Source organism: Pimephales promelas, chromosome 4, assembly GCF_988280905.1.
Source record: "Pimephales promelas chromosome 4, fPimPro1.hap1.1, whole genome shotgun sequence".
In the NCBI taxonomy this organism is placed as follows: domain Eukaryota; kingdom Metazoa; phylum Chordata; class Actinopteri; order Cypriniformes; family Leuciscidae; genus Pimephales; species Pimephales promelas.
Window position 1 is genome coordinate 39,459,655 of NC_142772.1, and position 27,666 is coordinate 39,487,320.

Genomic DNA, 27,666 nt, shown 5'->3' on the forward strand with positions numbered 1-27,666 from the left:
CATGGGATAAAACAAACTCCTCCATTTACTACTACATACAATGAATAGCAACAAGTCATTATATTTTCAATAAAAATGTAACCACAGAATGCAGTGATATAATCTGTGTGCTTATTTTTGTATCTTGCCATTTAACGGTGCACTAGCTGGTCCCCAATCTGTCCCATTAATACCAACTGTTATGACATATCTGTATATAATAATATATAAAGTGTGTTTTGTAAAGATGTGCTTGTTTTATTAAGATGTGTGCACAAATAGTAACAATATTATCTGGAACATAGTAACCTAAATGAAATATCTCATCATAGACCAAAATGAAAAAGACATACATTTTTTAATTAGTAAGTATAACCAAAGTACAAAGCTTATATTACTTTTATGTTTGTGTGTTGCAATTAGCACTTGCACGCTGACTCACTCAATTCCATGACAAGGCCGGTCATGTGATGTCAACAGCGGCAGCATACAGTGACGAGCCGCTTCATAACAGCTTTTTATAGGCTGATATGTCTTCATGTTTTGTGGGTGTACATAGTTTCAACGTATAGTATTCCCAAAAGTGTCATTCATTTGTATAAAGTTGAAGTAAAACATACTGAGTGCACCTTTAAGACTTGGCATGGTCTCCACGATAAATCCTTAGACCAGTCTGTACCAAACAAAACAGTGTTTTGTGGTTCGTTTGCTAAAATTGGACTCATTCTTTCGCAATCGTTAAACCACAAATCGCAGGACAGCCTGGAAGCAAGCCATTAGCTCAATAAAGTACAACAGCCCTGTCAAACTCTCTCTCCTGGTGACAGAATTGATCAGGATTCAAATCAAGAGCATCCCACCTCATCTAACCACATCCATAACAAAAGCAGCAAAATCACAAAAAAACACAAGATTAAGGTGACTGATCAAGAACTCAACAAATTAGGACAAAAAATATATGCATATATGTGTGACTAGTTCACGTAATAATATATATAGCTATAGTGGATAAAAAGCCCAAGGCGAATCGTGTCATCTCACAACAGAGTGACACAGCGTTCAATCCTCCATAAACCCTGGTGGCATCCCGCTAGTTAGCTCTCCAGCCTGAGCTGTATTAGCATTGGGCCTACGTGACTAATTTATATGCGTCCCTTATGTCTTTTATAAAACATTACATCATCTCATCTCAGCGTGTTTATTTCCGCTTACCTCCCCCGCGTTGTTGGTGGTGGCGGTGCTGGAAGTGGACGCCGCGCTGGGAGTGGGCGAGCGCTGCAGGGTTACCAGAGCCATGGATGGAAATCTCCCAGCACAACGGCCAGTTTAACTGTCACGAGCTAAACCGACTAGCGGATTTCCCCCAAGCAGCAACAGCGCCGGATACACGGGGACTGTGCTGCAACTCCACGCGCTCGGTGGGGCCACTGTTAAAAGGCCATCTGTCTGAGCCGCTGATCGGCGTTGTTTATGTCGCTGAATCCGCTTTGACATGAGCTGGATGATGTTTGGTGCTTTTTTTTCTCTCTCTCTCTCTCTCTCTCTCTCTCTCTCTCTCTCTCTCTCTCTCTCTCTCTATATATATATATATATTTCTCTATCTCTCTCTATTTAATAGAGTCTATTACTCACTGCCGCATGTGGCTGAAACACTGACTACTGCTGCGATTCAGTGGTTTTGAATGAATCTTTTATGTTAACGAATCGTTCTCGTTCACCAAATCTCCCTTTCGAAGCGAGAGACTGCTTTCATGACTTTAGAGACTGACGTAGCATGGGCCAATAGCATTCGAGTATGGGCTGAGTGTGGAGCATATCATTGGTTGGACTTACTGAACGAACACGCCCTTTACTGAACGAGTCAGTTTTTTGAATCCGAATCTCTTTGGATATGAATGAACTGGGTGATGTTTGTGGGAATGTAATGACAAGGAGGAGGTTACTGAAACTCAGTTTATTTATTTAGGCGATCTTTGTTTTGTTTTTTGCTTGACAAAAGCCATGCCATGCAGTAGGCCTAAGACTAAATGAACAGGCATAGGCCTACAATGGTAAATAGTAAATCGTTTTTGGCCCAACCCTAAAGCAGACTGTTTCGAGAAGTCTGACTGTTTCATGTTTTAAAGGAGTGTTGCAGTCGTAAATCTCTCAGTCCAATTACACATTGGTTGAATAGGTGATTCAATGACATCTGTGATTCAGTACAGCACAAAAAGACACCCACTTATCGCCACCCTATGGTCACCACCTGGAAAACGAGACAAGGTGCTGTGGCACTGAAATTTTGAACGAATCTTTTTTTGGGTGAATCAAAATACAATATTTTTTTTTTTTCTATATTCAAAGATGATCTAGACAAATCCATGGAAACTACCAAAAGCTCCATTAATCCCAAAGCAATGAAATCTTCTTTTTTTTTTGTTACCCTGGCAACTTATTTGTGTCTGTGTATCTTTTTGTCTTTTTTGTTTAGTTTATTTCCCATGTTTATCTGTATTGTTTTAATGTTTTGTAATGTTTAATAAAAATAAAAAGATTCAAAATATTTGAGCCCTACTAAATCAAAACACACACCATTAAGCATAAAATCCACTCAAGCCAAACATCCGGGTGGTATGAGGGATAAAAGTAATTTTAGTTAACAATAATGTGTGTGTTTGGTATATTTGATATTCTAAATATAAGTTTGATTTATGTTACATGCATTTAATATATATACTGTGTGTGCGTGTGTGTTATATGTATGTAAAATAACATTAGGCCAACTGGTAATATTTACCAAGTTTTAACAAAGTTGACCTATGAATTAAATTCCTTTAAAAATGTATTTCTCAAGTTTAATAATTAACAGACTTCAATATTGGCCACAAGAGGCTGGTTCTAATATAACCCAGTGGATTTTATCCCGTCATTCAAGATTTGTGCAAAGACTTAACGAATGCAATTAAAATTCTGGTTTCTGCTTAAATCGATCTGTCATAAGGCAGTGCATGCAGAGAGAGAGACAATAGAGTATGGGAATTCTCCTAGTTTTTTGAGAAAACATGGGCAACTTAATTCAGGTGAGTGAAACTGTGTTTCTGTGCAATAGATTCTTACATAAAGGTAACAAATAAGGAAAACAGTTCGCATATATGTATATATTTGCATGTGCAGATTTCTTCAAGATTAGTCACATGGCATCATTGGTGATTGATTGGTGATAATATTCCAAATGGAAATGGATATATTTTATTTGCACATAAGATACAAAGACAAAGCAGAAATTAATTGTAGAAATAAAAATAACTGCTGAGAAAGTAAAACAAAAAGCCTGAGGGGTTGTACAAAGAACTTTCCGAAATATACTTTTGTAATCGAAATTATTCAACCCCCATTGCAAATCAGGTTTACCTGCAAAATGTGCAGACTTTCAGCTGTTGAAAATGAACAAATCAAACAAAAGTAATTGAAATAGCTTAACACAACAAATGGTCCATCAAGTGGTTTCAAAAATTTCAACTGAAAATGCATCTTTTAATGGCGTCAAAATTATTCAACCTGCTAAATCCCTCACAACAGCATAAATCTGCAAAACAAGTGTTGTCTCAAGCACACTTGATGCAACTAATCAAGGGACTCATTAGTTGCACTAGGTGTGCTTGAGCTAGAACACATGATGACATATCTAAACTGTTTGTTGAGTGTCACTTTTGATTGCATGTTTGAAATATGGCTAAGTCAAAAGAATTGCCCAAAAAGTTGCGAGAAGATTCCATCGCCCTTCACAAACAAGGAGGATTCAAAAAGATGGCGAAGGCACTAAATGTTCCTAGAGACACTGTTGGAAGCATAGTTTGCAAATTCAAAGTCAAAGGAACAGTTGTTATAGATTACCTGGACCTTGGCAGAAAAAGGAAGCCATCAACGGCTGCAGCCAGATTTCTGAGAAGGCATGGGTTAGAAAACCCTCGAGTGACCGAAAAAGACCAGCAGCGATGTGTTTAAAGCAGCACAAAGAGTTACAAAAGACTTTTTTTCTGCAGACATGAAGGTGTGCATCATTGGAGCGGGGGTCATCGGTCTTCATGTCTTCACTCCACTCACCACCAGCGACGGGGCAGCTGGACTCTGGCAGCCGTATCTATATGACAAGGGGAACGTGCAAGAAACGTGAGGTTACATTTGAGTGAATCCATGTGAAACACCCTCATGTTTTCAGAGATGCTGTATAATCCAGTAGTGAATAAAATGTTTTTATATTATTTTCACAGTAAATGGAACAAAGAGACATTTGATTACCTACAAAGTTTCCTCAGCTCTCCTGATTCAGTGAAAATGGGAATCTTCCTCCAGTCTGGCTATAACCTGTGCACTGAAACTGTACCAGTGAGAAGCTTCACATTTCCCTCCTTAAAATGATATTTCAAATGTATAGTGTGTTTTTTTTTTTTTTTTTTTTTTGCATATAGCATGATGGCATGTCATTAAACAGAAACAATGCTACATTTTCAGGCATATTTTGCTCTCTCTCTGCTCCGCTCAAACAGGACCCCTCATTTAAAGACGCTGTGTTGGGCTTTCGCATGCAGCTAACTACACGTGAACTAGATATGTTCCCGGGATACAGGTACATATCACCTGCATCTCAATCACAAGTTCAATAACTGATATTGCTGACATTGTTTTAAATGTCAAAGACATAATATTCAGCTTAATTGGACATTCAAATTGAGTCAGGGCAGACCTATTAATTTTTGTGTTAATATAGTGCTGATGTTAAAGGTTCAGTTTGACTGATATAAGTTCAGTTCAACTGAAATGTCATTTTCCCAGCTATGGATGGTTTAACACCACTCTCATGATTGAAGGAAAGACATACCTGCCATGGCTTATGGATTGGTGAGAGACTTCAGTTACCTGAAGTTGGATGAAGTTGCAAACTAAATGCATATATTTTAATAATTTTCTGGTGTTGTCTACACAGGTTAAAACAAAGAAATGTCAAGTTCCATCAGAGAAAGATTGGTTCATTTAAAGAGGTTTGCACATGTTTTTTGGACTATAATTTCAGTAATTTAAAAGCTTTAGTTAAATTCAGGAAATTATAAATAGATATTAAATCCACAAAAAAGCTACATTTTATTTATTTTAAATTATTCATATTATACTACAGGGCTGTTGAATGACAATTTGTTCTAAGGTGTTCAATTATTTTCAAAGAAATACAGCTAAAGTAGTTCCAGGCAAGTCTTAGCCGCATTACCACCTCGGGTGTGCATTATTTTCGAATAATTCAGGGGCCCGTTGTCAATTATTCCTTACTTTGAAAGTTATAATCATGTGTAGCAGTGATCTGGAGTTTTCTGTATCACTCATACTTATATGCAGTGGAACTTCACAGTTTAGTTAGACAAGTAAAGCAACCAGTTTATGAGCTACTTACTGAGAATCTCGTCCTGGGCTCGCCCCGTTTATATTTCGAGTCTGTTACAGCAGCATGTTGCGGCTAGACCACTTAGAAGAGCTCGGTTGAAAACCAAGGGAGATCGTGCTTTCGAGGTAGCAGCACCGCGTCTTTGGAATACTCTGCCTTTACACATTAGATCTTGTGATTCCATCGAGTGTTTTAAGTCTAGGATAAAGACCTATCTTTTCTCGGCTGCTTTTAACTGTTCTTAGTTATGTGTGTATTTTGCTAATAATTGTTGTGTACAGTTGGGTCTTGTTTTTAAATGTGCTCTAGAAATAAATATGATTTGATTTGATTCCTGTTGTAAAGTGATTGTGCTCAAAATTTGCAAAAAATTGTTCTCGAGTTGGCAGATAGTGGTGCGGATGTTATCATCAACTGCTCTGGTGTCCGATCAGGAGACCTACAACCGGATCCTGAGCTCAAACCAGGAAGAGGACAGATCATTAAGGTGAGGTTTAGTGGATTGAAGGGAATCAGGGTTTGAGTTTTATACAAAACAGTGTCATCTCAGATTCTGCGTACATGTATGTCAACAGGTAGATGCTCCCTGCATAAAACACTGGATCAGCACACATAATTTCTTGTAATTCGACATACATCATACATGGGTGAGTTTCTTTATGGTCACAGTCGATGTTTGAAGACAGGTAAAGGCAAACATCCTGTGTTTGTTTACCTCATCTCTAAGTTATTTTTATTATGAAATGCAAAATGAAGTCTTGTCTTAGGTCTGATCCACTCAGTTTGTTGCGGCAGGAGTCGTTTAGTAACTGTGGGTGGAGTTTTCCAAGTAGGAAACTGGAATCTGCAGAACAGTTCTGTTGATCATAAAAGAATCTGGGAAGATGCCTGCAAGCTTGAGCCCAGTCTACAGGTAGTAGGATATCAGAAGTTGTATAGATTTGAAATCTAATTAGTGTTTTTTTTAAACGGATCTGCTCAATTACTCTCTCTAGCATGCCCGGATAGTAGAGGACTGGACTGGTCTCAGGCCCGCACGCAGCAAAGTTAGACTGGAGAGAGAGACCATGCGATCTGGACCACACACATTTGAGGTGAGCTTGTAGTGAAGAGAGCACTATTTTATTGGCTTAACACTTCCTCTTTTCACACATGCTGTTTTCATTCACCTCAGGTCATTCATAACTACGGACATGGAGGTTTTGGACTGACCATCCACCGTGGATGTGCTGAAGAAGCTGCTCAGATCTTTGGACAGATCCTGGAGCAGAAAGGCTTGCTAGCACACTCTAAATCACATCTGTAATAATAGATATGGGCTTCTGAACAGTGTTATCCATAATCTCATCAGACTTCAGCAATATTATTCTCTTAACCACTGTCATATACTGATTCCAAATAATAATGTAATAATAATAATGGATTCCATGAGTTTAAGAATCCCAAACTACTGTGATGTAAATGTTAATTTATACATTTTTAAATAGCTACTCTTTGATGGAGTTTTAAATAAAAGATGACATAACTGAATTGTAAACACTTTACTCTGCTAATAAAGAATCAGATGACATTATGCCAACATATATACTGGTTTGATGACACCTTCTATTTATATATCGGCCACCTATCAAAGTCACATTCCAACATATGTTGTATAGCTAGTTAGCTACATAAAAGGATTACACACACACACACACACACACACACACACACACACACACACACACACACACACACACACACACACACACACACACACACAATATCCAGATTTTACCTCGGAGTTAATTCAACCTAAAAGCATCACAAATGTTTCTGCCAACTCAGGGAATCACAGTAGACTGACTGTAAAAAATATGGACGACGCCCCTTCTCTCTTTTCCAGCTTTTCCAGTGTCATCTTGGGACTTGAGTCTGCGCACCTGCGTTTTCGGGACCAGACATGCGCAGTCGTGAGCAGGAAGTAAAGTCGCGAAAAGTTTGACAGAATCATGACAGAAACTATTATCTTTGGAAAAAGGATAGGCTGTGTGAAGTGTAATATAATTGTTTAACATGGACAGGCGGGGTTAATGACCTGATCGGTAACTGAGGGGCGATCGAGACGTTTTGGCTTCACTTTTTTGAGGGCTTGTGTGCGACACGCTTGGTCACCATCTACTGGAGTAACGATGTAACCCGGGTCTGAAGGAACTGAACCAACAAGGGACAAAACTTTTTTAGCGAGAAGATCCAAAAGATTCAAGTCACTCGGACTCTACCACTATGGCTGAATAAAATAGCTACTATTATTATTTCTAGTAGGCCTACCATGTAAAAATAAACAAGACTGATATTCTGAATTCAGCCCATTGTGAGCCCATACACGAATAGAGCTAACTCACGTCACAGACAGCTGACGTTACGTAATGTTGGAAAAAGTTAATTTGTAAGTTTTGCGAGCTGTCATTACATAGCTTAAGACTGTGCCTGCAAGAGATAAGAGATAACCTGCTGTTTAGGACAACGCGATCTCTTTTTGTAGGTAACAAGAAGAAAAATTTGGTGAGTAATGCTGCCCTTTTATGTAGTATGAAGTGGCAATTTATAACTTGAATGCAGTCTGACAAATGTATTAATGTAAAAGATGGAGTAAAATATGACATTACATGCAATGCATTACCTATTATTATCTTGCCATTGTGTCCTTACTGTATGGCGTTTTAATAAGCCTAATAATGTCCTTCCCGTTAACATATGGTAGCATTGGACATAGGTTTTGCACTGACCTTATTCTCAAATAAGATTGCAACAACAAAAAACATGCTTAAGTTAAAACCCTATTTACACTTGCATTACGTTTTTTTTTTACATACAGTGATTTACAGTAGGCTATTATCATTATTAAAATAGAAATAAATATGTATTCACACATTTATGGCTCTTATTTTCTGCAGACATGAAGGTGTGCATCATTGGAGCGGGGGTCATCGGCCTCTCCACAGCTCAGAGCATCTACGAGCACTTCCACGGCCGGGTCACCCCTCTCACCATAGAGGTGTATGCTGATGTCTTCACTCCACTCACCACCACCGACGGGGCAGCTGGACTGTGGCAGCCGTATCTATATGACAAGGGGAACGTGCAAGAAACGTGAGATTACAGTTGTACATTTGTCCATGGTATAAATAATGCCAAATTAATTAGTTTAAATGCATCTTTTTTAATATTGCTTCACAGTAAATGGAACAAAGAGACATTTGATTATCTACTAAGCTTCCTCAGCTCTCCTGATTCAATTCAAATGGGAATCTTTCTCCAGTCTGGCTATAACCTGTGCACTGAACCTATGGCGGTGAGAAAATATTTTTCAAATGCATGTAATGTCTTTTTTTTCAGTATACAAGATGTTCTATAATAAACTGCAAGTTTTGATGTATAGACCATGCTATATTATATTGTCAGGCCCTGAACTATAGTATTATACATTCTTTTACATTATTTTTGCACTGTACCAGTCCAGTGCATTGCATGATCAAAATTGCAGAACAGAGCATAATGAACTTTACTGCAATTCCTCTGCTCCGCTCAAACAGGACCCCTCATTTAAAGACACTGTGTTGGGCTTTCGCCAGCTAACTAAACGTGAACTAGATATGTTCCCGGGATACAGGTACATATCACCTGCGTCTAATCACAAGTTATTTCTATAATTTGATGCTGCTGACTTGCAAAATTGTAGAACAACAATTCGGTTGTTCTACCCTTTAAATTTGATTTGTGAATGTAATGTGTTGCCGCCTTTCCTTTTTCCCTCAATCCCTTTCAGTTTTGGGTGGTTCAACACTGCTCTCATGATTGAAGGAAAGACATACCTGCCCTGGCTTATGAACTGGTGAGAGATTCCTGTTATCTTATCAGTAACCCAAATTATGAATGAATTAGAATAAAGTACGGTTCATATGAGATTCAAGGTCTAGTTTAAACTTATAAATGAAAAAAAAATCTAACAATTAAACATTAGGACTTAAAATAAATTAATAGAATTTCAGATTTCTAGATTTTCTCTGTTAAAATGGAAGTTAATATTTAAATTTAACAAAAAATGTTAAGTTAAAATGTATGTATATTTTCATTTATATATATACACATATACACACAAATGGAAGAATAAGTGATACCCATCTTCCATTTTATATGCATCAGAATAACTTTTATGCATTTATTTAGCTATGTAAAATCTGTAGTGGTCTTGTCACTCATTTACAGTATGGCTTTATTTCAGGTCTAACAATAGCCGCGTTTCCATTACCCTTCAAATTGCGCAAATTGAAATTGCGAAATGAAAATAAGCTCAATGGGAAACATGTGAATGATTGAACAGTATTTGGCATGTTGGTCATGTTTCTGTGTTTTTCACAGGTTAGGACAAAGACAGGTTCAGTTTTATCAGAGGAAGATTGGTTCATTTCAAGAGGTTTGAGAAATTTTATTGTCATTCTTACACTTAAAATGAAAATATCAAGATCTTCAAATTCGCACCACCTTCAAAAAGTTTGTGGTTAGTGTGATTTTAAAAAAAGATGAATACTTATCCTAATGACTATAAAAAACATAACTACAAAAATGCTAAACAGCACAGTATTTTCTACATTGATTATATAAAGAAATGTTTCTTTAGCAGCAAATCAGCATATTAGAACTGAAGACTGAATTAATGATGCTGAAAATTCAGCTTTGACATCACAGGAATAAATTACATTTTAAAATATGTTGTAACAGAAAACCCAAATTTTCCTGCTAAATTATACTGAGAGTCTGTCTTTGTACTGTTGCAAAATGATTTTAGTCATAGAATGTGTGCATTTGTAATGACCTCAAATTGTCCTCCAGTTGGCAGATAGTGGTGCGGATGTCATCATCAACTGCTCTGGTGTCCGATCAGGAGACCTACAACCGGATCCTGAGCTCAAACCAGGAAGAGGACAGATCATTAAGGTGAGATTTAGTGAATAAAAGTCCATCAGACCTAGAGATTTTACATAGAACTATGTTGATTTCTTACCTTTTATATCAACAGGTAGACGCTCCCTGGTTAAAGCACTGGATCCTCACACATGATTCCTCATCAGGAGTCTACAACTCACCATACATCATTCCTGGGTAAGTTGAAGTACTAAAACTTAAACTGAAATAAAAATAAATTAAAGCTAGATAGATTTTTTTGGTGATGGCGCAGTGGATAAGACACATGCCTTTGGTGTGAGAGACCTGGGTTCGAATCCACTGTGAGACACCAATCCACTGTGTCCCTGAGCATAACATTAACCCCTAGTTGCTCCAGAGGCGTTTGACCTTGGACATATATAGCAATTGTAAGTCGCTTTGGATAAAAGCGTCAGCTAAATGAATAAATGTAAATGTAAAAATGTAGTCTTGTCTTAGTAGTTGCACAGGACCTCAAGTCTGGTTGTTTCTGCAGGAGTCGTTTAGTATCTGTCGGTGGAGTTTTCCAAGTAGGAAACTGGAATCTGCAGAACAGCTCTACTGACCATAGAGGAATTTGGGAAGCCGCGTGCAAGCTTGAGCCCAGTCTACAGGTAGCTTTCAGCCATTTTAGCCTTGCTAAATTATTGTTTGCTTGACTGGCATGAGGGGATTGAGTCTTCTTTTATCTCTCTAGCATGCCCAGATAGTAGAGGACTGGACTGGTCTCAGGCCCGCACGCAGCAAAGTTAGACTGGAGAGAGAGACCATGGAATCTGGATCACACGCTTTTGAGGTGAGCCTGTAGTGATCATAAAACTGAAGATCTTATGGCATCTTTCAATGAAGAGGGGTTGCTATAAACAGCCTAGATAATGTATGAGTTATGCGGAGCATTGCAATTGATATATATATAAATGAGATGGGAGAAAAAATATATATTGCAATGCTTTTTGTGTTCCCCAAAGAACCATTGCATTCGCTTGCAAAACATTTGCTCACTAAACTGTTGATGGAAATAATATGAAGTACTGTAGGAGGGAAAACTATTTTTATGTTTTTGCTAGTTTCTTGGGGGAACAGAATGCAAAAGTTTTGCAAGTGAATGCAAAGTTTCTTAGAGGAACCCATAACTTGCGAGTATATTTTTCTTCCCATCTTATATATTTTTCCCATCACCCTGTCCCTTTAGGGCTCTGTAGATTCTCCTCTTTTCACACACACTGTTTTCATTCACCTCAGGTCATCCATAACTACGGACATGGAGGTTTTGGACTGACCATCCATCGTGGATGTGCTGAAGAAGCTGCTCGGATCTTTGGACAGATCCTGGAGCAGAAAGGCTTGCTAGCACACTCTAAATCACATCTGTAATAATAGATATGGGCTTCTGAACAGTGTTATCCATCTCTTGAATTGCCACCTAATAACCAATGTCAAATTGAGATGCATAATACATTTGACTACATTTATCTGCACTAATCTACAATAAAGACATATTATTTTTCATTTTTTGAATCATAATTTATTGTTATCATACATGTACATCCAGTGCAGTGGCAAGAGATCTGTGCACAGAGACACAAAACGCGGCACTAAATCGCAAAAGGCAGGCATAGGAGACAACTCTCTGGATTCACAGGAACAACTGCACACTTCCCATCATGCCACACACAAACCCACTGTACGGTTGAAAAGGCATAAATACAAATGACCGAATATATAATTGAGAAGTGGAGCTGAAGAAACAAAAATAGTATGACAGTAATAAAAAATATACTTGGTCTACAGACCTGTTCAGATGAAAGCCACTCGGTATTGTTTTATTGTTACTGAGTTGTATTTTAGAAATCAGTAACCTTTGATATGCCAGATTATAAGGGAACAACTGGAGTTTTGTACAATTTTCCATGAGTGATTGCAGTTGGCAGCCAGTGAGAGGACAAAGGGAGGTGCTGAGTGGTATGAAATGAAGACTTTGATGCCCACTAGATAACGTCACTGGTGTCAGCCAAAGTCTAACACTATCAATGGTTTAACATTTAACCAACTAAAAGTATGGCAGATGGTCCTTTGAGAGAGAAAAAAGCAAGATAACAGAGACCAAAAACTGGTGCAATGTCTGGTTTATAGCAGCATCCGGTCTCTGCTTCGATGAATAGATAAAAGTTGTCACGACCTCCCCAATGGAATGCTGGGAGTGGAGTGTAAGGCCCTCTTAAAAAATCAAATAAAATCTTCCTACTCGCTCTCATACCAAACCTGTCACAAACACACTTTCTCTTGTGCTATCTTTCAACTTCAAGACTTCAGGACTTTGAAAGTTCAAATCTTTCTTTCTTCTCCTAAACACCCCCAAATGCTCTTCAAATCCTTTGAACATATGAGAGTGACGATGGTTTTCGTGTGTTAAACTGCATAATGCAATTATAGATCTATTTTCAACCCATTTCCTGGGAATGAAGCAAAAGGGGATTATTATGTGATGGAAATCTATTCCCCTTTATTTTTAAGGTCCGGAGGTTCATAAAGAGAAACCTTGCAACCTTTGGTGGGGGGAACGTGTCATTAATGGACTGATTTAAATCAAAACCAAGCAGTTCTTAAAACAATTAAACTGCGATTCCTTAGTGGACACATTTTATTTTACAGACAATATTCCCCACTTCCATCTTAGACCAATTTCTTCTACAGTATAAAGTCTTTCCAAACCCCTCTGTAGTGTTCCCTCAGTCCTGTGATCCAGAGCTGGAATGTGGAATCCCTCCCGGACTGTGGTCTGAGGCCCGTCCCATCATCTCCTGACCCCACTCTCTGTGACTGGACTCCTGGAGGCCCCGTCCTGTGGTCTCTATGGGCAGTGCACAGGAAGCAATAGCAGCCAGCAAACAGCAGCAACAGTACACTGACAGAGTCAGATACACCGATGATTCCAGCATCACCTTCAGGAAAGAAGCAGAGATAGATAGATTATGGGAAATTTCTCGGGATCTCACATTCACATTGGGGTTAGTTAGATTTCTTGCTGTTTTGAAGGAAGTTTCTTATGCTCACCAAGCCTGCATTTACTTGATACAGTGTAAAAACAGTAATAGTGTGAAATATTAATACAATTAAAAATTCCTGTGATGGCAAAGTTGGTGTCACATGTCCTTTAGAAATCATTATAATATGCTGATTTGCTGCTCAATTATTATTATCGCAGTGTTTTGCAGTAGCACCTCAATGCAGTACATGAGATCCATGGGGAGGAGTCGGATCAAGATCCAAGGGGTGGAGATGGGTAGGATTAGGGTTGGGTTTAGGGATTAGGGGTCATTGGGCGGAGATGGGTAGGTTTATGTGTATGTAAGGTGGGAGGAGTTGGATCTGGATCCGACTCCTCCCCGTGGATTTCATGTTCTACATTGAGAACCATCTCGTATTTTGTGTAAACTACACTTTAACTATCCTCTTTTTTTGCAGGATCCCTTGATGAATAGAAAGTTTAAAAATGATAACAGTACCTAAACCTGTGGTTTAAGTTAGTTATAGTTTTTTTCATACACTGTTTTCATACATGAAACATAATATCTTCATGAAAACATTTACACACATTTGCACACTTAGGGAATGAGCCTCATTGTTTTTTCTTCTCTCTTTTGTTAAGGTATATTTCTGGTGAGAATCTCAGTTTTAGCGAGCTGGACTCCTAATCATGTCGCCCACATGAGCAGCAAAGATCAACATATCAGATCAGGTGCCCTAACTGATTTCAAATAAATGAAGACAAAGAAAAGAAAGTATATTGGATCTCCAACATTAGGGTTAGACTATTCTGTATTTTTGAGTATTTTTCCATTTTCTAAGTAGTGTTTCCACACCTGTGCCACAAACGGTGTGATAAGAGCTCCAACTCGGGCCATCCCACTACTGGTGCCCAAACCCAGTGCCCTCGTCGCTGTGGGATACACCTGTAAACGACACCAAGAGAGAGATAACCATTATCTTCTCATTTAACATTGAACTATTACTTAACCACTGAGTGAATGGACTTACATGATCTACATGCATCCATTATTTCCCTAAAGCTTCTTCAGCATGATTTTATGCTATAAACACTTTCAAACCCAGTTAAATATCCCACACAAAGATTAATGTAGTTAAGAAAAATTCCTCTCTCCTTTAGGTAATATAGAGTCAAGTAACTATGTAACTACGCAATGAAATGACCTCAATGACAGTAATTTCAAAGTCAACATACAGACACTGTGTGTAATATTCAACCATCCAATCATTTATCTGGAGAAGAACTCCAGTAGTTTATGAAAAAAACGTAGGATGACAAAGTAGCCTGTTTTATTTCAGGTGAGTTGTTGCAATTGCTGCCAAGTGGTGGGAGTGAGCCATGAATTGGACGTTTCCCAAGGTCAAAATCCTTCTCTAGCGCAGCTGTTGCCTTGAGAGAAACATTTAACACCGCAATGATAGTCTACAGGCTTTACTCTCTTTACAATTTATCTGCCAAGAGTGTCACATTTTGCTGTGTTTCTATTTCACATTCTTTTGACATGGCAAAGAAGGATAGAGCTTTGCCTTTGAGCCTCGGTTCTTCCAAGAAATAGAAACGATATATAAACTGAGTTCTCACCTCAGGAGTATACACATATGCAGCCTGGAAACCTCCAGCGATGAAGGCCCTCGCAATGAATATAAATACTGTCAAAGAAGTCCTGCAATAAAGGGAATAGTCAGGCTATATGGCATAATGTATCAAAGATGTCACATTAGAAAGAAATACTAGTTTGATTTTCCATGACATGTGGATGTAGATGTAAATGAACAGTATGTTCACATTTGAGATTAACACAGGCTTGAGTGCTCTAGAAAAATGTCCGTAATGGATGTGCTTTCTGACCTTCCCACGCAGCCGTAGAGCGGCACAATGCAGAGGGAGAAGACAAAGAAACACAGTGCCATGGTCTTCCTCCTTCCTAAGCGATCGATTGCCCAAAGGGTCACCAGCAGGCCTGTGATGCATCGATCAATACATTCGTCACATTTTCATTTTAGCCTGCCATACGTTACGTAAAAGTTAAAGGGATACTCCACTTTTTTTGGAAATAGGCTCATTTTACCACTCCCCCAGAGTTAAACAGTTGGGTTTTACCGTTTTCAGATGTATTCAGCCGATTTTGTGATATTTAGAAGAATATCAGTAAACAGACAATTTCTGTTCTCATTGACTTCCATAGTATATTTTTTCCTACTATGGAAGTCAATGAGACCAGAAACGGTCAATATTCTTCTAGATATCAGAAAATCGGCTGAATGGATTCGAAAACAGTAAAACTCAACTGTTTAACTCTGGGGGAGTGGTAAAATGAGCCTATTTCCAAAAAAAAAGTGGAGTATCCCTTTAAAGCAACACCAAGCGACTTTTCCTCTGTGGTCGCCCTACAGGTTGGAAGCGGAATTGTCCATTACCGCTGTGGTAAATAATTTAGCTTACCGCAACCTACTGTCGCACGCGCACACACATGTTCTCTGTTTATCCAGCACTGGCTTTGGAATCAACAATGGCCACAGACAAGATAGAGTATGATGCATGATTTTATGAAAGTGTAGTTGTAGTCTACTGTCGAGTACACGCCACCTATTGGCAATTGTAACGCTTGCCGTAAAGCAAGTCAAATTTGTAGTTTTCTTATGTCTGATTCGGAATACAGAAACGCGACCTGATCTGGCAATCTTACATAGTGTGGATATATCAGATGAAGGACCGCAAAGCAGTGGCATAAATGCATTTCACCATGTCACGACTTGGTGAACCACTGAAACGATTTTGAAAACATTATTTTAAGGTAAAAATTCATACTTAATGTTGCTTTTATGGTGTAATAATTGAAAGATGTACCTGGAAACTCAGAAAGTGTGGTCCATAGAAGGTCTTTGTAATCATCTGAATTCAGATATTTGCACTCCAAACTACATCCTGGGTCCCTTTTTCTGCCCTTCCCCCCTAGGGAGTGATACACGACCAATATATGCATACAGAACACATTGGTTGCATTTGGTTCATTTTCTACCACACTATAATTTGAAATGCATAACACATACTGATTTATACTGATATAGTTTATTAAACGTGGTATTCTATTCCATACTTGGCCTTTACATTCTCACTATGCTGCTCCAGTCTGTTTTAAAACACACAATGTCTGTCACTCACCACCACAGGCGCCTCCCTCCTGGAAAAGCTCAGTGGTCAGCAAAACCACACCATAATATGAGAATGCATTAGAGAACCTGCAACAGGAAGTGTATAATTATATAATAAAATAAACAGAATATGAATGCAAGCAGCAAGAACTATCCATTGTGAAATATTTGAGTAAAATTGTGCAATAAAAGAGTGAGATCTGACAAATCTCAAGGAACAAAAAGTCCGTTTAAGGATTAGTGGACATCTACATTCATGATTTAATGACTGTTTACACAGTAATTTGTAGGAATCAGTATTGTAGGACTCTTTTACCATATGAACCAGAGCAGAACAGTAGTCCAGCGCAAGGGTGGAGAGAAAAGATCCCGAAGTTTTCCCCTGTCCTCCTAAGCGCAGAAAACAACAATTATACTCAAAATAAGGAGATTTGACTTATACATAACAATATTTATCACTAAAAATTGTGTGAACATTTTTTGTATATATTTTTCAAATGTTTAATTTATTTCTGTGATGGCAACGCCGAAGTTCAGTGTCACATGATACTTCAGAATTCATTCTAATATGCTGATTTGCTGCTCAAGAAATATTTCTTATAATTATCAATGTGTTGATAATTCGTTTTTTTCCACAAATGTAGAATAATTGTATGTACAAACATGTTAATGAATCATAAGTTATGCATGAAAACATTTAAACACAAAATAATATTATAATAATATTTTTGGTAGTAAACTCTTTCAATTCTAGTTGTTTGTAGAGTTGTAGAGCTGGACTCACAATCATATTGCCCACCAGAGTAAATGGGCAATAATATCCGAGCAGTAGCCCCCAACTGCCACAGATTCAACAGCATTGTATGTATTATAAGAAGTGTTTAAATGTTTTCCATTAAAGAAAGCCATATTGATATACATAAAGTGATATACTAATATATAAGTAGTATATTTAGTACCGTACCTGTCTGGCCACTATGAGTTTTCCCAGTGGCATGGGGACATTATTCTCTGAAGCAATGCGTTTGAGTGTGTTCAAAGCCTTCTCCTGATTTCCTGTCAGGACGTCATAACGAGCACTTTCTGGCAGCCACTGTTGATGTGCATTTGACATTTAGTTTACTGTATTGTTCAGACAATATACTGTATTGCTCACACCACAAAAAAAAAAAAAAAAAAACTTGAGAGAACAAACTGACATTTGAGAACTTCATACTTACAAAGCAAAAAAAAGCAAAAATGAAAAGTGGAATAGTGGAGAGGGCCAGCAGCCAGCGCCAGCCCAAAGTAGGCATCACCAAAATAGCCAGCAGCACTTCAAATACTGTACCCAACGCCCAGAATATCTGTAGTAGATCAGAGGGAAAGAGATTTTTAGACTAAAAACTAAGACAAGTTATCCTGGTTATGATGACTTCATATTTTGGTTCAACTTAAAACTGAAACAGTTCATTCAGGGCTTTGATATCTGTACCTAAACAATAGAATAGAATAGAATAGAATAGAATAGAATAGAATAGAATAGAATAGAATAGAATAGAATATTACCTCTATCAACAGAATGCAAGTGGCTCTGGACCGCATGGGGAGAAACTCAGCATACAATGTTACTCTTAGAGGAGAGAGCAAAGGTTTCTGTAAATCTCTAAATATTTAATGAAGTTTTTAGATGAAAGTGGCACATTCAGATTAATCACAGTAAAAAAAATATATACTGGAGAACCTACAGATTAAATGAAGCTTAAATTTTAGGTTAAGATCTTGCAAATCTCCTTATAATTCACTACATGTTTGTACACTACCATTTAAAGGTTTGGGGTCAGTAGGATGTAAATAGAAACTGATACTTTTATTTAGCAAGGATGCATTAAATTAATCAAAAGTGAAAGTAAAGACTGTGGTTCTTTCTGTTCATCAAAAAAATCCTTAAAGAAAATGTATCATGGTTTACACAGAAATATTAAGCAGTAACAACTGTTGAAAATATTGATAATAATAAGAAATGCTTCTTGAGCATCAAATCTGCATATTAGAATGATTTCTGAAGGATCATGAGACACTGAAGACTGGAGTATAACTATATATAAATAGAAAACAGTTACTTTAAATTGTATTAATATTTCACAAATTTTTTTCTTCAAAATAAATGCAGCCTTAATTTCTTTCAAAAATTCTAAAAAGTCTTACTGACTTTTGAACGGTTGTGTATGTATTTATATTTGTGCCACACTTACGATTGTGGAGCCCCTCCAATACCGAAGCCCACCAGAGCTCTGAGGAACAGGATCCATCCGTATATAGGTGCAAATGCACTGAGGAGGCCATAGAACATGGTCCACAACACACTCATCTTCAAACCCTACCACGAACACACACAGCTATATAATTAACATTTGTCCAGTGCACATACTGCTCTTTCATTTATGAACATACTCACTGTTTTTCTCCCATATTTATCAGATATGTTCCCCCATAAAGAAGAACTGATCATCATTCCAATAAACACAACCTGTTTCCGAGAAGGGGAGAAACACAGTTATTATTCATAACAATGTGGTTAATCAGGAAAACACATTTAGGAGCAGCTGATGCAAAGATTAACAGAATAAGAAAACCAATCATACTGCCAAACCTATCTAAAAAGTAAGTGAGTCAAGGAGTAGAGTACAGTACCGAAGTTAGCAGTGCCACCTGCCAGCTGGGCAGTGCCCACTCACAGTGCAGTTGAGGGGCCAATATACTGAGAATCATCATCTCCATGGCGTCGGCCATCTGCACATGAATAAAATCATCAGGAATATGGAAATAAATAGAGCAACTACTAATTCTGACTACACAATGGGTAGGTAAGCTGAAAATGTACGTCTTATAAAAAGATGATGATTATAATAGAGTGCATCAGTCAGGTTCTGGAAGTAAAAACTCCATTCATTTTCTCCATAGGGAAATAGATTTTTAACGATAACTTATAAACCTTTATAATTAACATTTGTTTATAAGTAGTTTTATAGTTCTCCATTGTTTTTAATGCAATTAGTGTTCGCAGTGCCTCATGGGATTGTAGCAGTGTTGTAGTCGAGACCACCTCACTCGAGTCCGAGTCGACACCGAGACCAGAGAGAGTCGAGTCCGAGTCAAGACCGAGTCCATAGAGAGTCGAGTCCGAGACCAGAGACGGTCGAGTCCGAGTCGAGACCAGTGAGGGTTGATTACCTAATTTACTTTTATTTACTTAGAGAAATCCTTTTTTTTTTTTTTTTTTTTTTTTTTACTGAATTTACTTAGAGTTTAAAAAATATGACCAGTTTAGGGTAAAAAGGCCACATAGTAGGTGGTGTTAAAAGTAATTTTATTACAATTTGTCATGCGCAGTTGCGCACTAGAAAATCACCAATCACTGGGCGTGTCAATCAATTTAAAGAAATATTTTATTAATATACATTAATAATCATGAAAAATATTTTTAATTGAACTCGAGTGGACTCGGGAATAATTCCAAGTCCTAAAAATCCTAAAAATGTTCGAGTACGAGTCAATTCCGAGTCCAAATGGACACGAGTCCATGACAAGACCAAGACCATTAAAATATGGTCTCGAGACCGAGTCCGAGACGAGTCCGAGTCTCGAGTACTACAACACTGGATTGTATACTTGTATATCTTTCTGTCACTATAACTTCAACTTTATTTATTTTATATAGCACATTTAATCGCAACATTGTTTCCCAAAGTGCTTCACAGTTTACGGTATAAACATACATTTCTAAAAACATTCATCAAGCCTAGCAGATGAAGGCATAACTACACAGTCACACTCTTAGACATACCCCTCACTCAACAGTATAATGAGATCAGTGTAGAGAGAAATAAAACTAACTAAAAATAAGTCATAACTACAATGTACACAACCCTTCACTAATAGATAAGATAAAAAGATACGTTTTTAACTGAGACTTTAAGATTTCTATTGTTTGCTAATCGGATATGAAGAGGAAGACTGTTCCAAAACTTGAGAGCCACAACTGAAAAAGCTCGGTCCCCCTTTGACTTTTCAGAATAGGAGACCAGCACCTCTGACTGACCAGCACACTCTATTATACAGTGTTGTGAGGGTATGGCAATTATTCCCTCTCTACATTTCGTTTTGTATTGTACAGTATTGTTACCCATGAAAGTCCAGTCAGGATGGACAGTTTCCACTGGAATGTCCCAAAGCCAATGGCTTCCACTGCATCCTCAACCATGAAGGTATCTGTTGAAAGAGTAACAGACTTAAAGATGTTCAGTGAGCTGTCTGATAATGCAAATTCACTATCCTTTGTAGGAGGCATTAACAAGCTCACAATAGTGTTATTTCAGTATTATTTATAAACTATTATAGTAATTATTCATATTGTCAATCAGCTTTTATTTTGTATATAAAATATTCATTTATTTTTAGCATTTCCTATGTGCATTTGTCATTTATTAGTTTAGTTTTATTATAGTTTTCTTTATTTCAGTTTTAATCATTTTAGTACTTCAATTTAAACTTATTTTTTATATCAGACCAAGAAAAACATCTTGAGACAATGCTTGCTGGAAGGACCTTTGTTAAGTAGTCTCAAGATGCTCTTTGTTTGGGTTTCAAACTCATATTTATAGAAAAAGAGATCCAAGGCACTTCTTCTGGTGCAAAAAAGTTTAAAAGCCTTTATTCAAATCATGGCTCGCTCTAGACACATTAAAAAATAACTAAAACACTGCACACTGATGCATTTCGGCCATTCAGACTTCCTCAGAGTGTTTCCATTTTTGTTTAATTCAGATGGTTGCCAAGGCAATGTTTCTCATTTACATTTAAACGTTTTCCTCTACTCAGATTTATTTCATTGACAAAAACTATTTTTTAATATTTTTAATTTACAATAACAAACCCAGATCAAAATCTCCAATAAATATCTTATTTAAAAAAAAAAAAAAAAACTTATTTAGAAAGAAAATGTTATGCTTTTTCTTACAAAAATGTTAGCTAGTGAGCTAAAATCAATTGGCTAATCATACCATCAGTGGGGTTGGCAAATTCCCGAGGCACCGGAGCACCATCGGCCAAGGAAACGGACTCCATATCCGTCCGTCCTCCCTCCACCTGAAAAGCCTCTTCCCTGCTGCCATACTCATCCTCTGAGCGAGCGCTTTCACCTGTACGCCGAAATTTCACCACTCTGTCAGAAAGAGACGAACAGGCAAGCAGAAAATCAGTTACAGTATCAATCAGATAATTTTGTTGCATTTTCATTTGGCTGCGACCCATTGACTAAAACAACCAGTAAGAGGAGGATTGATATATGAAATATATATTAGGGCTGTCAAATGATTAATGGCATCCAAAATAAAAGTTTGTGTTTACATAATATATGTCGGTGCACTGTGTATAATTATTTTATATATATATATATATATATATATATATATATACACACACATGCTTGTATAAATTTAAGAAATATGTTTATGTATATACTGTATTTAGATTTATATATAATTTATATTATATATAAATATTAATATTTTATATATAAATTATATTTTTCTCTTAAATATACATGTGTATATGTATATATATATATTTATAATAATTATACACAGTGCACCGACATATATTATGTAAACACAAACTTTTATTTTGGATGTGATTAATCGCGATTAATAGTTTGACAGCGGTAATATATATATATATATATATATATATATATATATATATATATATATAAAATGAAATATCCTTAATATATTTTTGCAGTGGCTGTTTTCAAAAAAAAAGAAAAAAAGAAGAAAGATCACATAATGATGCCTGGCAACTTAATCACAGGTCTAGCAATGCCTATACAAGATATAGCAGCAGCTAACACACCATGCAGCCAATGTACTATTTACTGTAAAGTGGCCGGGGAAAATAAATCATTTGACAGGACATGCATCTGCACTCTAAAAAATGCTGGGTTGTTTTTAGCCAATTTTGGGTAAAATATGGACAAACCCAGCCATTGGGTTAAAAATGTAATTTAAAAATGTAACCCAATGGCTGGGTTTGTCCATATTTTACCCAAAATTGGGTCAAAACAACCCAGCATTTTTTAGAGTGTGCATATGGAATACAGATGCAATGTGTGGGACAGAATGATGCACATAACAAGAGACTATTGCCAGGGAACTTCCTGTTTGTGCAATCCCTCTTCTGGTGTTCTAGAAAAAAAAAAGCCAGCATGATGTGTGAAGAGACAGTGGAGTGATGTATGAAACTGTGACTCACAACCGTCAGCCTTTATAGGGCAACTGGATGACAGGCATTTTCTAACTGAATGAAAACTGCTGTTTAAAACAACAGTGACAGATGCTCCAGTGGTAGTCAGGTATATTTTTACTTTACAAATATCTCGGCGGCTATGACGACAGATTGGACCAGGGAGCAGTAAGTAAGAGGAGCACGCAGATAACTGTAATTGCAGGCTCACAGCGACACTATGAGCAATAAAGCTTTCATGAGCAGACAGGCAGTGTAATTAAACAGACGACCTCTCCACACTCAGCAGAGACACACAGTATCTGGAGAGCATTCAAAAAACACAAAACTAGGATGAAGATATAAATCATCGATGACAGAATAGACCTGAGCACCATTAATGACTGCAAGCATACAGAATATGCTAAGAATGAAGGATGATTGTTAAGATTATTTCCATAAAGTATGGAAAAAGCCAAGCTGAAACAAGCTCTATCAGCAATTAAGAGCGCTGGCATCATGATTCCTGCACACCATCAGATGGCGACCGGGCCTATTGCCAAGCATCAGAAGCACAGGAATAACATCAGCATAAGCAGGCAGATTATTGAAAACTAATGAATCAGTGGAAACACATTTACTGCAAACACAGATGAATGAAAGAATGAATGATATTGGCATTGCTTTACTATACTACTGTGCCTCCCATGCACTTAATAATCATATCAGGGGGTCTCCCCTCTACCACCACCAGTGCAGCGTCACATGACTCACCACACGCCAGCTATAGGTGGAGAGGAGAGACAGTGGTAGAGCCAATTGAATGGATGGGGATTATAGGAGGCTGTGATTGATAAAGAGGGAATTTTATTTGGCCAGGACCCTGGGGTTCCACCCCTATACTCTTTATGAGAAGTGCCATTGGATTTTTAATGACCACAGAGGTCTTTAACGTCTCACCCGAAGGATGATCTTAAAAGGTTAAAGCCCAATGACACACAAGGGCAAATTTCTAGTTATTTTTAACTTGTACTGTCTTGTTAAGATGCCACTGATGCATTGAGTGATCATCAAGACCAAGATAAGTTGTTGTTCAGGATTGACCTTATTCCATTTCAAAACAGTTTGACTTTATGCTATGCTGTAAATATGTTTGTAAATTCAACAGAAAAAAATGTTACAATAAAAAGCTGATTACATAAAAGATGAAAATTATATTAGATTTAACACTCCTAGGTGTTGTTAGGACATTTTAGACAGATTTCTTTTTTTTTAAATCATTACTTCATCTGAATGGTATGAAAAAAATGGGAATTGGTGATAAAACAAATTGTCACACTTCGCAGTCAGAAATTAACACCATAGGAAATTAATGGGAAATACAAAAAATATAAAAAAGAGAGCAATTTTTGGGGGGAGGGTACAATCTATCAGCCACATTGCAGAAATAAGCACACAGTGGAGGGGTCACACTAAAATCAGGAGTGTAAAAGCCCACCCTCAAACATAAATAATATGAACTGGTTTGACTGCAACACAAAGCAAGTTTTTAGCAAATGTGCAATATAAAATCAATAGTTCAGCCACTGCTGTAAAAAAAAATTAAAAAGCAACAAGGAAGGGGTTACACTCTAAAACATCAAGGGCCCTATCTTGCACCCAGCGCAATTGACTTTGTACACCAACGCATAAAATTATTCGAAAAACTAACACTTCAAATCAACATATCAAACAAAAAATATCTAAACCTTGACAAAAAGCATGTCTTTGAGAATGTCTATATATATCCAAATCCACAGCCAAATAAAAGAAAGTTTCTGTCTAGAAACAACTATATGTAAGCCTCTTTATATAGAGATAAATATGAATCTAGTGGTTACACCATGGCATTAAAGAGGTTTTCCTTATTTTACTCCCATCAGATGACACTAATCTGCCTTCAAAAATGGGATTTTAAATGTCTCCATTTTAAAATACTGCTTTAATTTAAGGGCCCCTAAATAAATAAATAAATAAATAAATGAGGATCTTTGCAACGGAAGTGAATCAATCAAAACTAACTTTAGCTGGACAATAACTTTATTCTAGAGTTGCTGTAAAGCCAAAACAATCTCTGTTACTTTAATTTCCTATTATCACTGTAAAGTTGCTTTGAAACAATCTATATTGTTAAAAACGCTATATAAATGAAGGTGACTTTACTTGACTTTAATGGAAAAATAAAAATAAAATGTATTATTAAAATAAAAAAATGTTTATGAAAATTATCATAATTATTGCATAAATGTTAGCCTAAATTTAGTAACAAAATTCTCTCAAAATACAAAATAAAAAAATATTATTGAACAAAAATATATTACACTGATTTTACTGAAAATAAAAAAAAGTTACATTTTAGGTGTTCAGTCACTTTTTACTGATACAACACAAGTGTGACTCCCAAATAAACAATAACAGAGGGTTAACAGACAATACATTTTAGAGTAAAATACTGTTAAAGAAAGAAAGAAAGAAAGAAAGAAAGAAAGAAAGAAAGAAAGAAAGAAAGAAAGAAAGAAAGAAAGAAAGAAAGAAAGAAAGATGGGTTTTGGAAGCAAAAAGAATGTATTACCATATGTAATGTATAGTAAAAAATTAAATATGATGAAAATAACACAACATTTGACAATACAGTATAGTTAAAATATTAATAATAAATAGCTTTTTATATATATTTACAGTAAAATTAAGAAGGGATTTTCTTCAGTGTATTCTTAACCTTGGGTTAACATGTTGTTTTTTTTAACCCTGCCACATTTGTAAAGGGCTTAGCACTGTATTTAACCCTGGGTTAAGAAGCCTGAATCTGAAAAGTCACATGATTTTCATTTTCTAAAAAGCCAATCAAATTAATCTGAATAGCTCTCAAAGTGATATTGGCAGAAATGTTGGTCTGTGAGCAGAATGAGTGTCTATCAATAAAACACATAGCCTACACAAACCATTGTGTTATTTAATGGAAGGTGTCATGACATGTAATGCAAATGAACAAAAAGACGAGGATATGTTCTTTGTAACACAAGGTTACTGCTTTTACACGCATGAATAAGCTGTTTAATCTACTTGAGCTGTTTACCGAACATGCACCTCTGCCAATTCATAAATCCCAAATGTGCGTATCCATATTCTACATCAAACAGCATTATGTAAGCATTGATTTTTTTTTATTTAAAGTTGCATAAATATCAATGTCAAGTTGTTTACGGCACATTCTAGTCGCTGTAGCTGTAGGTCACTAAAAGGGCTTAAATGAACGGAAGAGTGTTTGCATGATGGCTCAGGTCGCGTGCGGATGAAAGGAAAAGGATGAAAAGAACACTCACGGGAGCTGCCTTAACTGAAACAAATCATCGTCCATTATCGGTCTGTTCGTCGGGCTGACGGAGTCTTTGTCTCATCGCCGTTACATTGCTGTCGAGTCGAGTCTGATTTCAGCACCACAGGCGTGAGGACCGTGAAGCGCTCAGAGAGGGGCGGTGTTGTGCGGAGCTGCCATGATTCCTGCGCCTGTCGTGTCGTCGTCGTATTGTTGTCGCTCCTGCTGGATCTCTGCTAAGGCTGGAACGCCCGTGTCATGCCAAAGAGCCAGTAGGGACCTGTGAATATGTTCTGGAGATGATGAATCAAGACAATTCACTTTGCCATCCATGTCATTGAATCAACCCCCCCATTCATTTTTTATTTGTAATTTGTTTTTATTTATAATTTATATAGATTAGTACACTGGCCTTCATGTTTCCAAAATGTGAATTAAATTATATTCATATTTTAAATATTCAACGAGACAAAAATGTCTGTAGGCTAATGGTTAATAAATTGCATTGAAGCACCTATGACAATTTTACTTGTGCACAAGGTCATGGCACTGTTTGAAAAATAAATTAAAGCTGATAATTCCTCAAATATCCAGTTTTCCATAATTAGCCTAGCTGTGTACATTAAGGTAACCAATTTGATTACTGAAGAACTACTGACAAATCAAACTAAATATTAGATAAAGGGATTAAAGATGCTCACTTGTCCTTGAAAGGATGATGTAATTTTAACTGATATGATGGTAAGACTTGATGCATAACAAAGATTAGATTTAACAGACAATACATTTAATTTTGCTGTAAATACTGTAAAAAAAAAAAAATCCATGTATGAAATTTGCAAATTAAAAAATAAAAATATTATGATGAAAATAATATTAGCCTAGTATTATTATTTCCATGATTTGTTGTCAAATCAACTGAGATCATTTATGTGGTTAGGATAACAATATTTTGAGTTTCTGTTGATTAAACAAATCTCCTTCATTATATTAACTAAATGTTTTAATTTCATCTAACCTAGAATTGAAAGGCAACCAGGTTACTTATTTTTTTAAGTTAAACCAACAATGTTTTTTTTTTTTTATACAGTGAGGACAATACATATACTTTAACAGTATAGTAAAAAAATATTAATATGGCATATTTTATAATAGCTTTTTATATTTTTTATTGTAAAATTAAGAGTCTTCGTTTATTCAGTGCTGTCTTTAGGCCAACAAAATCAAGTTAACAGATTTGAATATTGAAGATAAAGAAGTCTATCCAAATTTCAGATGAAGGGATGAAAAGGTACTCACTTGTCCTTAAAAAAATCAAAAATTTAATAAAGCCTTTATAACTGTTTTAATCTAATGAGTCTCTTCTGTCAGTTTATTAAGTTACCTGGTTTCACTCATTAAGACCATAATTTGGGAATTCTATCCAGCTAATTTCTTAACCCAAGAAGCGCATTTCCCCAAACAGTAGCTAAAGGTGGATGTTACAAAA

The 27,666-nt window shown here is 36.7% G+C and overlaps 3 protein-coding genes and 1 pseudogene across 4 annotated transcripts in view; 2 read left to right on the top strand and 2 right to left on the bottom strand.

The window, feature by feature from the left end:
* The window catches only part of ssh1a (slingshot protein phosphatase 1a), a 39,225-nt gene extending 37,595 nt beyond the window's left edge, over nt 1-1,630 (bottom strand). The window contains exon 1 of the mRNA XM_039658794.2: nt 1,192-1,630. Within this exon, the coding sequence (XP_039514728.2) occupies nt 1,192-1,275 (84 nt within the window). The 5' untranslated portion in view covers nt 1,276-1,630. The remainder of the gene's footprint in view (nt 1-1,191) is intronic.
* A 2,376-nt stretch (nt 1,631-4,006) lies between these two features.
* Nucleotides 4,007-6,877, top strand: LOC120469434 (D-amino-acid oxidase-like; annotated as a pseudogene). Its single transcript, XR_016168414.1, has 10 exons — nt 4,007-4,131; nt 4,233-4,347; nt 4,509-4,588; nt 4,795-4,860; nt 4,946-5,000; nt 5,778-5,882; nt 5,971-6,042; nt 6,191-6,308; nt 6,391-6,489; nt 6,570-6,877. The product of XR_016168414.1 is annotated as a D-amino-acid oxidase-like (transcript).
* Nucleotides 6,878-7,325: 448 nt separating this feature from the next.
* Nucleotides 7,326-11,869, top strand: dao.2 (D-amino acid oxidase, tandem duplicate 2). Its single transcript, XM_039658793.2, has 11 exons — nt 7,326-7,939; nt 8,332-8,527; nt 8,615-8,729; nt 8,971-9,047; nt 9,204-9,269; nt 9,797-9,851; nt 10,268-10,372; nt 10,455-10,537; nt 10,857-10,974; nt 11,058-11,156; nt 11,603-11,869. The coding sequence occupies exons 2-11, from the start codon at nt 8,334-8,336 to the stop codon at nt 11,732-11,734; spliced, it is 1,044 nt and encodes a 347-aa protein (XP_039514727.2). The 5' UTR covers nt 7,326-7,939; nt 8,332-8,333; the 3' UTR covers nt 11,735-11,869.
* Nucleotides 11,870-11,884: 15 nt separating this feature from the next.
* On the bottom strand, nt 11,885-26,492 carry svopa (SV2 related protein a). The gene is made up of 16 exons (XM_039658791.2): nt 26,185-26,492; nt 21,604-21,764; nt 20,727-20,812; nt 19,235-19,333; nt 18,999-19,070; nt 18,796-18,920; nt 18,110-18,173; nt 17,782-17,907; nt 17,526-17,654; nt 16,878-16,951; nt 16,572-16,648; nt 16,257-16,361; nt 15,258-15,369; nt 14,991-15,072; nt 14,224-14,313; nt 11,885-13,302 (listed from the first exon to the last, which is right to left on the bottom strand). The coding sequence occupies exons 1-16, from the start codon at nt 26,217-26,219 to the stop codon at nt 13,090-13,092; spliced, it is 1,650 nt and encodes a 549-aa protein (XP_039514725.1). The 5' UTR covers nt 26,220-26,492; the 3' UTR covers nt 11,885-13,089.
* Nucleotides 26,493-27,666: the final 1,174 nt, after the last annotated feature.

Excerpts from the sequence above, each read along its gene's own strand:
- dao.2 (XM_039658793.2), top strand. The coding sequence starts at position 8,334 with ATGAAGGTGTGCATCATTGGAGCGGGGGTCATCGGCCTCTCCACAGCT. Across the intron at positions 8,730-8,970 it reads TGTGCACTGAACCTATGGCG|GACCCCTCATTTAAAGACAC; the intron begins GTGAGAAAATAT and ends CCGCTCAAACAG. Across the intron at positions 9,048-9,203 it reads GATATGTTCCCGGGATACAG|TTTTGGGTGGTTCAACACTG; the intron begins GTACATATCACC and ends AATCCCTTTCAG.
- svopa (XM_039658791.2), bottom strand. The coding sequence starts at position 26,219 with ATGGACGATGATTTGTTTCAGTTAAGGCAGCTCCC. Across the intron at positions 16,952-17,525 it reads AACTCATAGTGGCCAGACAG|GAGGACAGGGGAAAACTTCG; the intron begins GTACGGTACTAA and ends TTCTGCGCTTAG. Across the intron at positions 14,314-14,990 it reads CATATGTGTATACTCCTGAG|GTGTATCCCACAGCGACGAG; the intron begins GTGAGAACTCAG and ends TGTCGTTTACAG.